The 13,137-nt window shown below is 52.8% G+C and overlaps 1 protein-coding gene across 3 annotated transcripts in view; it reads left to right on the top strand.

The window, feature by feature from the left end:
• Positions 1 to 13,137, top strand: part of LOC128684301 (prestin) — a 149,867-nt gene that overhangs the window by 28,475 nt on the left and 108,255 nt on the right. For all 3 annotated transcript variants that reach the window (XR_011392499.1, XM_070089196.1, XM_070089192.1), the window contains exon 2: positions 7,208 to 7,346. Coding sequence is in view for 2 of the 3 variants with exons in the window: in XM_070089196.1 (XP_069945297.1) it covers positions 7,208 to 7,346 (139 nt within the window). In the remaining variant the exon portion in view is untranslated. The remainder of the gene's footprint in view (positions 1 to 7,207; positions 7,347 to 13,137) is intronic.

The following is a 13,137-nucleotide window of genomic DNA, read 5'->3' as shown; positions in this document are numbered from 1 at the left end:
GGGTGTTAGTGGACTGGTGTGGGTCGCATCCTGGGTGTTAGTGGACTGGTGTGGGTCACATCCTGGGTGTTAGTGGACTGGTGTGGGTCACATCCTGGGTGTTAGTGGACTGGTGTGGGTCGCATCCTGAGTGTTAGTGGACTGGTGTGGGTCACATCCTGAGTGTTAGTGGACTGGTGTGGGTCACATCCTGAGTGTTAGTGGACTGGTGTGGGTCACATCCTGAGTGTTAGTGGACTGGTGTGGGTCGCATCCTGGGTGTTAGTGGACTGGTGTGGGTCACATCCTGGGTGTTAGTGGACTGGTGTGGGTCACATCCTGAGTGTTAGTGGACTGGTGTGGGTCACATCCTGAGTGTTAGTGGACTGGTGTGGGTCACATCCTGAGTGTTAGTGGACTGGTGTGGGTCACATCCTGGGTGTTAGTGGACTGGTGTGGGTCGCATCCTGGGTGTTAGTGGACTGGTGTGGGTCGCATCCTGGGTGTTAGTGGACTGGTGTGGGTCACATCCTGAGTGTTAGTGGACTGGTGTGGGTCACATCCTGAGTGTTAGTGGACTGGTGTGGGTCACATCCTGAGTGTTAGTGGACTGGTGTGGGTCACATCCTGAGTGTTAGTGGACTGGTGTGGGTCACATCCTGGGTGTTAGTGGACTGGTGTGGGTCGCATCCTGGGTGTTAGTGGACTGGTGTGGGTCACATCCTGAGTGTTAGTGGACTGGTGTGGGTCACATCCTGAGTGTTAGTGGACTGGTGTGGGTCACATCCTGGGTGTTAGTGGACTGGTGTGGGTCGCATCCTGGGTGTTAGTGGACTGGTGTGGGTCACATCCTGGGTGTTAGTGGACTGGTGTGGGTCACATCCTGAGTGTTAGTGGACTGGTGTGGGTCACATCCTGGGTGTTAGTGGACTGGTGTGGGTCACATCCTGGGTGTTAGTGGACTGGTGTGGGTCACATCCTGGGTGTTAGTGGACTGGTGTGGGTCGCATCCTGGGTGTTAGTGGACTGGTGTGGGTCGCATCCTGGGTGTTAGTGGACTGGTGTGGGTCACATCCTGAGTGTTAGTGGACTGGTGTGGGTCACATCCTGGGTGTTAGTGGACTGGTGTGGGTCGCATCCTGGGTGTTAGTGGACTGGTGTGGGTCACATCCTGGGTGTTAGTGGACTGGTGTGGGTCACATCCTGAGTGTTAGTGGACTGGTGTGGGTCACATCCTGAGTGTTAGTGGACTGGTGTGGGTCACATCCTGAGTGTTAGTGGACTGGTGTGGGTCACATCCTGAGTGTTAGTGGACTGGTGTGGGTCACATCCTGGGTGTTAGTGGACTGGTGTGGGTCACATCCTGGGTGTTAGTGGACTGGTGTGGGTCACATCCTGGGTGTTAGTGGACTGGTGTGGGTCACATCCTGAGTGTTAGTGGACTGGTGTGGGTCACATCCTGAGTGTTAGTGGACTGGTGTGGGTCACATCCTGAGTGTTAGTGGACTGGTGTGGGTCACATCCTGGGTGTTAGTGGACTGGTGTGGGTCACATCCTGGGTGTTAGTGGACTGGTGTGGGTCACATCCTGAGTGTTAGTGGACTGGTGTGGGTCACATCCTGAGTGTTAGTGGACTGGTGTGGGTCACATCCTGAGTGTTAGTGGACTGGTGTGGGTCACATCCTGAATGTTAGTGGACTGGTGTGGGTCACATCCTGAGTGTTAGTGGACTGGTGTGGGTCGCATCCTGGGTGTTAGTGGACTGGTGTGGGTCGCATCCTGGGTGTTAGTGGACTGGTGTGGGTCACATCCTGGGTGTTAGTGAACTGGTGTGGGTCACATCCTGGGTGTTAGTGGACTGGTGTGGGTCACATCCTGGGTGTTAGTGGACTGGTGTGGGTCGCATCCTGAGTGTTAGTGGACTGGTGTGGGTCGCATCCTGGGTGTTAGTGGACTGGTGTGGGTCGCATCCTGGGTGTTAGTGGACTGGTGTGGGTCACATCCTGAGTGTTAGTGGACTGGTGTGGGTCACATCCTGGGTGTTAGTGGACTGGTGTGGGTCACATCCTGGGTGTTAGTGGACTGGTGTGGGTCACATCCTGGGTGTTAGTGGACTGGTGTGGGTCACATCCTGGGTGTTAGTGGACTGGTGTGGGTCGCATCCTGGGTGTTAGTGGACTGGTGTGGGTCGCATCCTGGGTGTTAGTGGACTGGTGTGGGTCGCATCCTGGGTGTTAGTGGACTGGTGTGGGTCACATCCTGAGTGTTAGTGGACTGGTGTGGGTCGCATCCTGTGTGTTAGTGGACTGGTGTGGGTCGCATCCTGGGTGTTAGTGGACTGGTGTGGGTCGCATCCTGGGTGTTAGTGGACTGGTGTGGGTCGCATCCTGGGTGTTAGTGGACTGGTGTGGGTCACATCCTGAGTGTTAGTGGACTGGTGTGGGTCACATCCTGAGTGTTAGTGGACTGGTGTGGGTCACATCCTGAGTGTTAGTGGACTGGTGTGGGTCGCATCCTGGGTGTTAGTGGACTGGTGTGGGTCGCATCCTGGGTGTTAGTGGACTGGTGTGGGTCGCATCCTGAGTGTTAGTGGACTGGTGTGGGTCACATCCTGAGTGTTAGTGGACTGGTGTGGGTCACATCCTGGGTGTTAGTGGACTGGTGTGGGTCACATCCTGGGTGTTAGTGGACTGGTGTGGGTCGCATCCTGGGTGTTAGTGGACTGGTGTGGGTCACATCCTGGGTGTTAGTGGACTGGTGTGGGTCGCATCCTGGGTGTTAGTGGACTGGTGTGGGTCACATCCTGAGTGTTAGTGGACTGGTGTGGGTCACATCCTGGGTGTTAGTGGACTGGTGTGGGTCACATCCTGGGTGTTAGTGGACTGGTGTGGGTCACATCCTGGGTGTTAGTGGACTGGTGTGGGTCACATCCTGAGTGTTAGTGGACTGGTGTGGGTCACATCCTGAGTGTTAGTGGACTGGTGTGGGTCACATCCTGAGTGTTAGTGGACTGGTGTGGGTCACATCCTGAGTGTTAGTGGACTGGTGTGGGTCACATCCTGGGTGTTAGTGGACTGGTGTGGGTCACATCCTGGGTGTTAGTGGACTGGTGTGGGTCACATCCTGGGTGTTAGTGGACTGGTGTGGGTCACATCCTGGGTGTTAGTGGACTGGTGTGGGTCACATCCTGAGTGTTAGTGGACTGGTGTGGGTCACATCCTGGTGTTAGTGGACTGGTGTGGGTCACATCCTGGGTGTTAGTGGACTGGTGTGGGTCACATCCTGGGTGTTAGTGGACTGGTGTGGGTCGCATCCTGGGTGTTAGTGGACTGGTGTGGGTCACATCCTGAGTGTTAGTGGACTGGTGTGGGTCACATCCTGAGTGTTAGTGGACTGGTGTGGGTCACATCCTGAGTGTTAGTGGACTGGTGTGGGTCGCATCCTGGGTGTTAGTGGACTGGTGTGGGTCGCATCCTGGGTGTTAGTGGACTGGTGTGGGTCACATCCTGGGTGTTAGTGGACTGGTGTGGGTCACATCCTGGGTGTTAGTGGACTGGTGTGGGTCACATCCTGGGTGTTAGTGGACTGGTGTGGGTCACATCCTGGGTGTTAGTGGACTGGTGTGGGTCACATCCTGGGTGTTAGTGGACTGGTGTGGGTCACATCCTGGGTGTTAGTGGACTGGTGTGGGTCACATCCTGGGTGTTAGTGGACTGGTGTGGGTCACATCCTGGTGTTAGTGGACTGGTGTGGGTCACATCCTGGGTGTTAGTGGACTGGTGTGGGTCACATCCTGGGTGTTAGTGGACTGGTGTGGGTCGCATCCTGGGTGTTAGTGGACTGGTGTGGGTCACATCCTGAGTGTTAGTGGACTGGTGTGGGTCACATCCTGGGTGTTAGTGGACTGGTGTGGGTCACATCCTGGGTGTTAGTGGACTGGTGTGGGTCACATCCTGGGTGTTAGTGGACTGGTGTGGGTCACATCCTGGGTGTTAGTGGACTGGTGTGGGTCACATCCTGAGTGTTAGTGGACTGGTGTGGGTCACATCCTGAGTGTTAGTGGACTGGTGTGGGTCACATCCTGGGTGTTAGTGGACTGGTGTGGGTCACATCCTGGGTGTTAGTGGACTGGTGTGGGTCACATCCTGGGTGTTAGTGGACTGGTGTGGGTCACATCCTGAGTGTTAGTGGACTGGTGTGGGTCACATCCTGAGTGTTAGTGGACTGGTGTGGGTCACATCCTGAGTGTTAGTGGACTGGTGTGGGTCACATCCTGAGTGTTAGTGGACTGGTGTGGGTCACATCCTGGGTGTTAGTGGACTGGTGTGGGTCACATCCTGGGTGTTAGTGGACTGGTGTGGGTCACATCCTGAGTGTTAGTGGACTGGTGTGGGTCACATCCTGAGTGTTAGTGGACTGGTGTGGGTCACATCCTGAGTGTTAGTGGACTGGTGTGGGTCACATCCTGAGTGTTAGTGGACTGGTGTGGGTCACATCCTGGGTGTTAGTGGACTGGTGTGGGTCGCATCCTGGGTGTTAGTGGACTGGTGTGGGTCACATCCTGGGTGTTAGTGGACTGGTGTGGGTCACATCCTGAGTGTTAGTGGACTGGTGTGGGTCACATCCTGAGTGTTAGTGGACTGGTGTGGGTCACATCCTGGGTGTTAGTGGACTGGTGTGGGTCACATCCTGGGTGTTAGTGGACTGGTGTGGGTCACATCCTGGGTGTTAGTGGACTGGTGTGGGTCACATCCTGAGTGTTAGTGGACTGGTGTGGGTCACATCCTGAGTGTTAGTGGACTGGTGTGGGTCACATCCTGAGTGTTAGTGGACTGGTGTGGGTCACATCCTGAGTGTTAGTGGACTGGTGTGGGTCACATCCTGAGTGTTAGTGGACTGGTGTGGGTCACATCCTGGGTGTTAGTGGACTGGTGTGGGTCACATCCTGGGTGTTAGTGGACTGGTGTGGGTCACATCCTGAGTGTTAGTGGACTGGTGTGGGTCACATCCTGGGTGTTAGTGGACTGGTGTGGGTCACATCCTGAGTGTTAGTGGACTGGTGTGGGTCACATCCTGGGTGTTAGTGGACTGGTGTGGGTCACATCCTGAGTGTTAGTGGACTGGTGTGGGTCACATCCTGGGTGTTAGTGGACTGGTGTGGGTCACATCCTGAGTGTTAGTGGACTGGTGTGGGTCACATCCTGAGTGTTAGTGGACTGGTGTGGGTCACATCCTGAGTGTTAGTGGACTGGTGTGGGTCACATCCTGAGTGTTAGTGGACTGGTGTGGGTCACATCCTGGGTGTTAGTGGACTGGTGTGGGTCACATCCTGGGTGTTAGTGGACTGGTGTGGGTCACATCCTGGGTGTTAGTGGACTGGTGTGGGTCACATCCTGGGTGTTAGTGGACTGGTGTGGGTCACATCCTGAGTGTTAGTGGACTGGTGTGGGTCACATCCTGAGTGTTAGTGGACTGGTGTGGGTCACATCCTGAGTGTTAGTGGACTGGTGTGGGTCACATCCTGAGTGTTAGTGGACTGGTGTGGGTCACATCCTGAGTGTTAGTGGACTGGTGTGGGTCACATCCTGGGTGTTAGTGGACTGGTGTGGGTCACATCCTGGGTGTTAGTGGACTGGTGTGGGTCACATCCTGGGTGTTAGTGGACTGGTGTGGGTCACATCCTGGGTGTTAGTGGACTGGTGTGGGTCACATCCTGGGTGTTAGTGGACTGGTGTGGGTCACATCCTGGGTGTTAGTGGACTGGTGTGGGTCACATCCTGGGTGTTAGTGGACTGGTGTGGGTCACATCCTGAGTGTTAGTGGACTGGTGTGGGTCACATCCTGAGTGTTAGTGGACTGGTGTGGGTCACATCCTGGGTGTTAGTGGACTGGTGTGGGTCACATCCTGGGTGTTAGTGGACTGGTGTGGGTCACATCCTGGGTGTTAGTGGACTGGTGTGGGTCACATCCTGGGTGTTAGTGGACTGGTGTGGGTCACATCCTGAGGTGTTAGTGGACTGGTGTGGGTCACATCCTGGGTGTTAGTGGACTGGTGTGGGTCACATCCTGAGTGTTAGTGGACTGGTGTGGGTCACATCCTGGGTGTTAGTGGACTGGTGTGGGTCACATCCTGGGTGTTAGTGGACTGGTGTGGGTCACATCCTGAGTGTTAGTGGACTGGTGTGGGTCACATCATGAGTGTTAGTGGACTGGTGTGGGTCACATCCTGAGTGTTAGTGGACTGGTGTGGGTCACATCCTGGGTGTTAGTGGACTGGTGTGGGTCACATCCTGGTTGTTAGTGGACTGGTGTGGGTCACATCCTGAGTGTTAGTGGACTGGTGTGGGTCACATCCTGGGTGTTAGTGGACTGGTGTGGGTCACATCCTGAGTGTTAGTGGACTGGTGTGGGTCACATCCTGAGTGTTAGTGGACTGGTGTGGGTCACATCCTGAGTGTTAGTGGACTGGTGTGGGTCACATCCTGAGTGTTAGTGGACTGGTGTGGATCACATCCTGAGTGTTAGTGGACTGGTGTGGGTCACATCCTGAGTGTTAGTGGACTGGTGTGGGTCACATCCTGAGTGTTAGTGGACTGGTGTGGGTCACATCCTGAGTGTTAGTGGACTGGTGTGGGTCACATCCTGAGTGTTAGTGGACTGGTGTGGGTCACATCCTGAGTGTTAGTGGACTGGTGTGGGTCACATCCTGAGTGTTAGTGGACTGGTGTGGGTCACATCCTGTGTTAGTGGACTGGTGTGGGTCACATACTGAGTGTCAGTGGACTGGTGTGGGTCACATCCTGGGTGTTAGTGGAGTCGTGTGGGTCACATCCTGAGTGTTAGTGGACTGGTGTGGGTCACATCCTGAGTGTTAGTGGACTGGTGTGGGTCACATCCTGAGTGTTAGTGGACTGGTGTGGGTCACATCCTGAGTGTTAGTGGACTGGTGTGGGTCACATCCTGAGTGTTAGTGGACTGGTGTGGGTCACATCCTGGGTGTTAGTGGACTGGTGTGGGTCGCATCCTGGGTGTTAGTGGACTGGTGTGGGTCGCATCCTTTGTGTTAGTGGACTGGTGTGGGTCGCATCCTGGGTGTTAGTGGACTGGTGTGGGTTGCATCCTGAGTGTTAGTGGACTGGTGTGGGTCACATCCTGGGCCATATAATTAAGTAACTTTAATTATTACGTTGCACTAAGAGAATACATTCGAATGTTTTTATATTGACAGATCGAAGATGAGGGTGACTTCTCCCCAGTATCCACCTCCAGGGACAACACCTGTACAGGTCAGGTCCACGTGGTTCGTCCCACACTCACCCTGGCACAGAGACGTCACAACTACCAGTACAACTCCCCGTGTAAACCAGGTAGGTGTGACGCACTTTCACCTGGCACAGAGACGTCACAACTACCAGTACAACTCCCCGTGTAAACCAGGTAGGTGTGACGCACTTATACCTGGCACAGAGACGTCACAACTACCAGTACAACTCCCCGTGTAAACCAGGTAGGTGTGACGCACTGTCACCCTGGCACAGAGACGTCACAACTACCAGTACAACGCCCCGTGTAAACCAGGTAGGTGTGACGCACTGTCACCCTGGCACAGAGACTTCACAACTACCAGTACAACTCCCCGTGTAAACCAGGTAGGTGTGACGCACTGTCACCCTGGCACAGAGACTTCACAACTACCAGTACAACTCCCCGTGTAAACCAGGTATGTGTGACGCACTGTCACCCTGGCACAGAGACGTCACAACTACCAGTACAACTCCCCGTGTAAACCAGGTAGGTTTGACGCACTGTCACCCTGACACAGAGACGTCACAACTACCAGTTTAACGCCCCGTGTAAACCAGGTAGGTGTGACGCACTGTCACCCTGGCACAGAGACGTCACAACTACCAGTACAACTCCCCGTGTAAACCAGGTAGGTGTGACGCACTGTCACCCTGACACAGAGACGTCACAACTACCAGTACAACTCCCCGTGTAAACCAGGTAGGTGTGACGCACTGTCACCTGGCACAGAGACTTCACAACTACCAGTACAACGCCCCGTGTAAACCAGGTAGGTGTGACGCACTGTCACCCTGGCACAGAGACGTCACAACTACCAGTACAACTTCCCGTGTAAACCAGGTAGGTGTGACGCACTGTCACCCTGGCACAGAGACGTCACAACTACCAGTACAACTCCCCGTGTAAACCAGGTAGGTGTGACGCACTGTCACCCTGGCACAGAGACGTCACAACTACCAGTACAACTCCCCGTGTAAACCAGGTAGGTGTGACGCACTGTCACCCTGACACAGAGATGTCACAACTACCAGTACAACGCCCCGTGTAAACCAGGTAGGTGTGACGCACTGTCACCCTGACACAGAGATGTCACAACTACCAGTACAACGCCCCGTGTAAACCAGGTAGGTGTGACGCACTGTCACCCTGACACAGAGACGTCACAACTACCAGTACAACGCCCCGTGTAAACCAGGTAGGTGTGACGCACTGTCACCCTGACACAGAGACGTCACAACTACCAGTACAACTCCCCGTGTAAACCAGGTAGGTGTGACGCACTGTCATCTAGCACAGAGACGTCACAACTACCAGTACAACTCCCCGTGTAAACCAGGTAGGTGTGACGCACTGTCACCTGGCACAGAGACGTCACAACTACCAGTACAACTCCCCGTGTAAACCAGGTAGGTGTGACGCACTGTCACCTGGCACAGAGACGTCACAACTGCCAGTACAACTCCCCGTGTAAACCAGGTAGGTGTGACGCACTGTCATCTAGCACAGAGACGTCACAACTACCAGTACAACTCCCCGTGTAAACCAGGTAGGTGTGACGCACTGTCACCTGGCACAGAGACGTCACAACTACCAGTACAACTCCCCGTGTAAACCAGGTAGGTGTGACGCACTGTCACCTGGCACAGAGACGTCACAACTACCAGTACAACTCCCCGTGTAAACCAGGTAGGTGTGACGCACTGTCACCCTGACACAGAGACGTCACAACTACCAGTACAACGCCCCGTGTAAACCAGGTAGGTGTGACGCACTGTCACCCTGACACAGAGACGTCACAACTACCAGTTTAACGCCCCGTGTAAACCAGGTAGGTGTGACGCACTGTCACCCTGACACAGAGACGTCACAACTACCAGTACAACTCCCCGTGTAAACCAGGTAGGTGTGACGCACTGTCACCTGGCACAGAGACGTCACAACTACCAGTACAACTCCCCGTGTAAACCAGGTAGGTGTGACGCACTGTCACCCTGACACAGAGACGTCACAACTACCAGTACAACGCCCCGTGTAAACCAGGTAGGTGTGACGCACTGTCACCCTGACACAGAGACGTCACAACTACCAGTTTAACGCCCCGTGTAAACCAGGTAGGTGTGACGCACTGTCACCCTGATACAGAGACGTCACAACTACCAGTACAACACCCCGTGTAAACCAGGTAGGTGTGACGCACTGTCACCCTGACACAGAGACGTCACAACTACAAGTACAACGCCCCGTGTAAACCAGGTAGGTGTGACGCACTGTCACCCTGACACAGAGACGTCAAAACTACCAGTACAACGCCCCGTGTAAACCAGGTAGGTGTGACGCACTGTCACCCTGACACAGAGACGTCAAAACTACAAGTACAACGCCCCGTGTAAACCAGGTACGTTTGTAAAATCTTTATCCTGAAATCAACCACAGCATACACCAAGTGAGCACACACACACACACACACACACACACACACACACACACACGACATATAAAACACTGAGGGGAATCGACAAGGTGGACAGAGACAGAATGTTTCAGAGATGGGACAGAGCAACAAGGGGTCACAATTGGATGTTCAAGACTCAGATGAGCCACAGGGATGTTAGGAAGTATTTTTTCAGTTACAGAGTTGTCAGGAAATGGAATAGTCTGGAAAGTGAGGTAGTGGAGGCAGGAACTATACATCGCTTTAAAAAGAGGTATGATAAAGCTCATGGAGCAGGGAGGGAGTGACTTAGTAGCGACCAGTGAAGAGGCGGGGCCAGGAGCTATGAATCGACCCCTGCAACCACGATTAGATGTGTACACACACACACACACACACACACACACACGCGCGCGCGCGTGCGCGCGCGCTCGCGGCTCCCCAAACCACAGTGTTGGAAAGGAAACTGAAGGTATGGTACACAAACGCTGATGGAATAACAAATAAGTGGGAGGAGTGGCACGAAAGAGTCAAAGAGGCATCACCGGACATCATAGCTCTCACAGAAACCAAGCTTGCAGGTATGATAGCAGATGCCATCTTTCCAATGGGATACCATATCCTGAGGAAAGACAGAGGGAACAGGGGGGGTGGAGGAGTGGCACTGCTGATCAAAAACCGATGTAATTTTGATGAGCTGGAGAGAAGAGACAGCGGAGAAGCAAGTGATTACATAGCGGGAACGCTTCACTCTGGAGGTCCCAAAGTGGTAATTGCAGTGATGTATAACCCACCACAGAACAGCAGGAGGCCAAGGCAAGAGTATGATGAGAGCAATAGAGCAATGGTTAACACACTGGCTGCAGTGGCCAGAAGAGCTCATGTATGCAGAGCAAAGCTCCTGATCATGGGTGACTTTAACCACAAGGAAATAGATTGGGAGAACTTGGAGCCACATGGGGGCCAAGATACATGGAGGGCTAAGATGATGGAGGTGGTACTGGAAAACTTCATGTACCAACATATAAGGGACGCTACAAGAGAGAAAGGAGAGGATGAACCAGCAAGATTGGACCTAGTTTTCACTTTGAGTAGTGCAGATATTGAGGACATCACATATGAAAGACCCCTTGGGGCCAGCGATCATGTGGTTTTTAAGCTTCGAATACACAGTAGAGCTACAAGTGGAGGGGGAAACAGGAAGGCCAGGACGAATGAAGCCAAACTAAAAGAAAGGGGACTACACGGGAATGAGGAACTTCCTGAAAGGGATTCAGTGGGACAGAGAACTGGCAAGGAAGCCATTTAACGAGATGATGGAATATGTATCAACAATGTGCAAGGAGGCTGAGGAGAGGTTTGTACCCAAGGGTAATAGGAATAATGAAAAAGCCAGGATGAGCCCATGGTTCACCCAAAGGTGCAGGGAGGCAAAAACCAAATGTGCTAGGGAATGGAAGAAATATAGAAGGCAAAGGACCCAGGAGAATAAGGAGAGCAGTCGTAGAGACAGAAATGAATATGCACAGATAAGAAGGGAGGCCCAACGACAATATGAAAACGACATAGCAGCGAAAGCCAAAACTGACTCGAAGCTGTTATACAGCCACATCAGGAGGAAAACAACAGTCAAGGACCAGGTAAGCAGGCTAAGGAAGGAAGGAGGAGAGACAACAAGAAATGACCGTGAAGTATGTGAGGAACTCAACATGAGATTCAAAGAAGGGGCTCCAGAAAGATGGAGAGGTGGGGTACACCACCAAGTGCTGGACACAGTACACACAACTGAGGAAGAAGTGAAGAGGCTTCTGAGTGAGCTAGATACCTCAAAGGCAATGGGGCCGGATAACATCTCTCCATGGGTCCTGAGAGAGGGAGCAGAGGTGCTATGTGTACCCCTAACAACAATATTCAATACATCTATCGAAACAGGGAGATTGCCTGAGGCATGGAAGACAGCAAATGTAGTCCCAATCTTTAAAAAAAGAGACAGACATGAAGCACTAAACTACAGACCAGTGTCACTGACATGTATAGTATGCAAACTCAGGAGAAGATTATCAGGAGAAGAGTGGTGGAACACCTAGAAAGGAATGATCTCATCAACAGCAGCCAACATGGTTTCAGGGACGGGAAATCTTGTGTCACAATCCTACTGGAGTTCTATGACAGGGTGACAGCAGTAAAACAAGAGAGAGAGGGGTGGGTGGATTGCATTTTCTTGGACTGCAAGAAGGCGTTTGACACAGTTCCACACAAGAGATTAGTGCAGAAACTGGAGGACCAAGCAGGGAAACAGGGAAGGCAGTACAATGGATCAGGGAATACTTGTCAGGAAGACAGCAGCGAGTCATGGTACGTGGCGAGGTGTCAGATTGGGCGCCTGTGACCAGCGGGGTCCCACAGGGGTCAGTCCTAGGACCAGTGCTGGTTCTGGTATTTGTGAACAACATGACGGAAGGAATAGACTCTGAAGTGTCCCTGTTTCCAGATGACGTGAAGTTGAGAGAATTTATTCGATCGAAGACCAGGCAGAACTACAAAGGGATCTGGACAGGCTGCAGACCTGGTCCAGCAATTGGCTCCTGGAGTTCAACCCCACCAAGTGCAAAGTCATGAAGATTGGGAAGGGCAAAGAAGACCGCAGACAGAGTACAGTCTAGGGGTCCAGAGACTACAAACCTCACTCAAGGAAAAAGATCTTGGGGTGAGTATAACACCAGGCACATCTCCTGAAGCACACATCAACCAAATAACTGCTGCAGCATATTCCTGCCTAGCAAATCTCAGAACAGCATTCCGATATCTTAATAAGGAATCGTTCAGGACCCTGTACACCGTGTACGTTAGACCCATATTGGAGTATGCGGCACCAGTTTGGAACCCACACCTAGCCAAGCACGTAAAGAAACTAGAGAAAGTGCATAGGTTTGCAACAAGACTAGTCCCAGAGTTAAGGGGTATGTCCTACGAGGAGAGGTTAAGGGAAATCAACTTGACGACACTGAAGGACAGGAGAGATAGGGGGGACATAATAACGACATACAAAATACTGAGAGGAATTGACAAGGTAGACAAAGACAGGATGTTCCAGAGATTGGACACATCAACAAGGGGACACAGTTGGAAGTTGAAGACACATGAATCACAGGGATGTTAGGAAGTATTTCTTCAGCCACAGAGTAGTCAGGAAGTGGAATAGTTTGGGAAGCGATGTAGTGGAGGCAGGTTCCATACATAGCTTTAAGCAAAGGTATGATAAAGCTCACGGTTCAGGGAGAGTGACCCAGTAGCGACCAGTGAAAAGGCGGGGCCAGGAGCTTGGACTCGACCCCTGCAACCTCAACTAGGTGAGTACAACTAGGTGAGCACACACACACACACACACACACACACACACACGGTGGGACCAGACAACATCT

The sequence above is a fragment of the Cherax quadricarinatus genome, chromosome 2 (genome assembly GCF_038502225.1).
Source record: "Cherax quadricarinatus isolate ZL_2023a chromosome 2, ASM3850222v1, whole genome shotgun sequence".
In the NCBI taxonomy this organism is placed as follows: Eukaryota; Metazoa; Arthropoda; class Malacostraca; order Decapoda; family Parastacidae; genus Cherax; species Cherax quadricarinatus.
The sequence above is the reverse complement of the archived record's forward strand: the minus strand, read 5'-3'. Positions and strand labels throughout refer to the sequence as shown.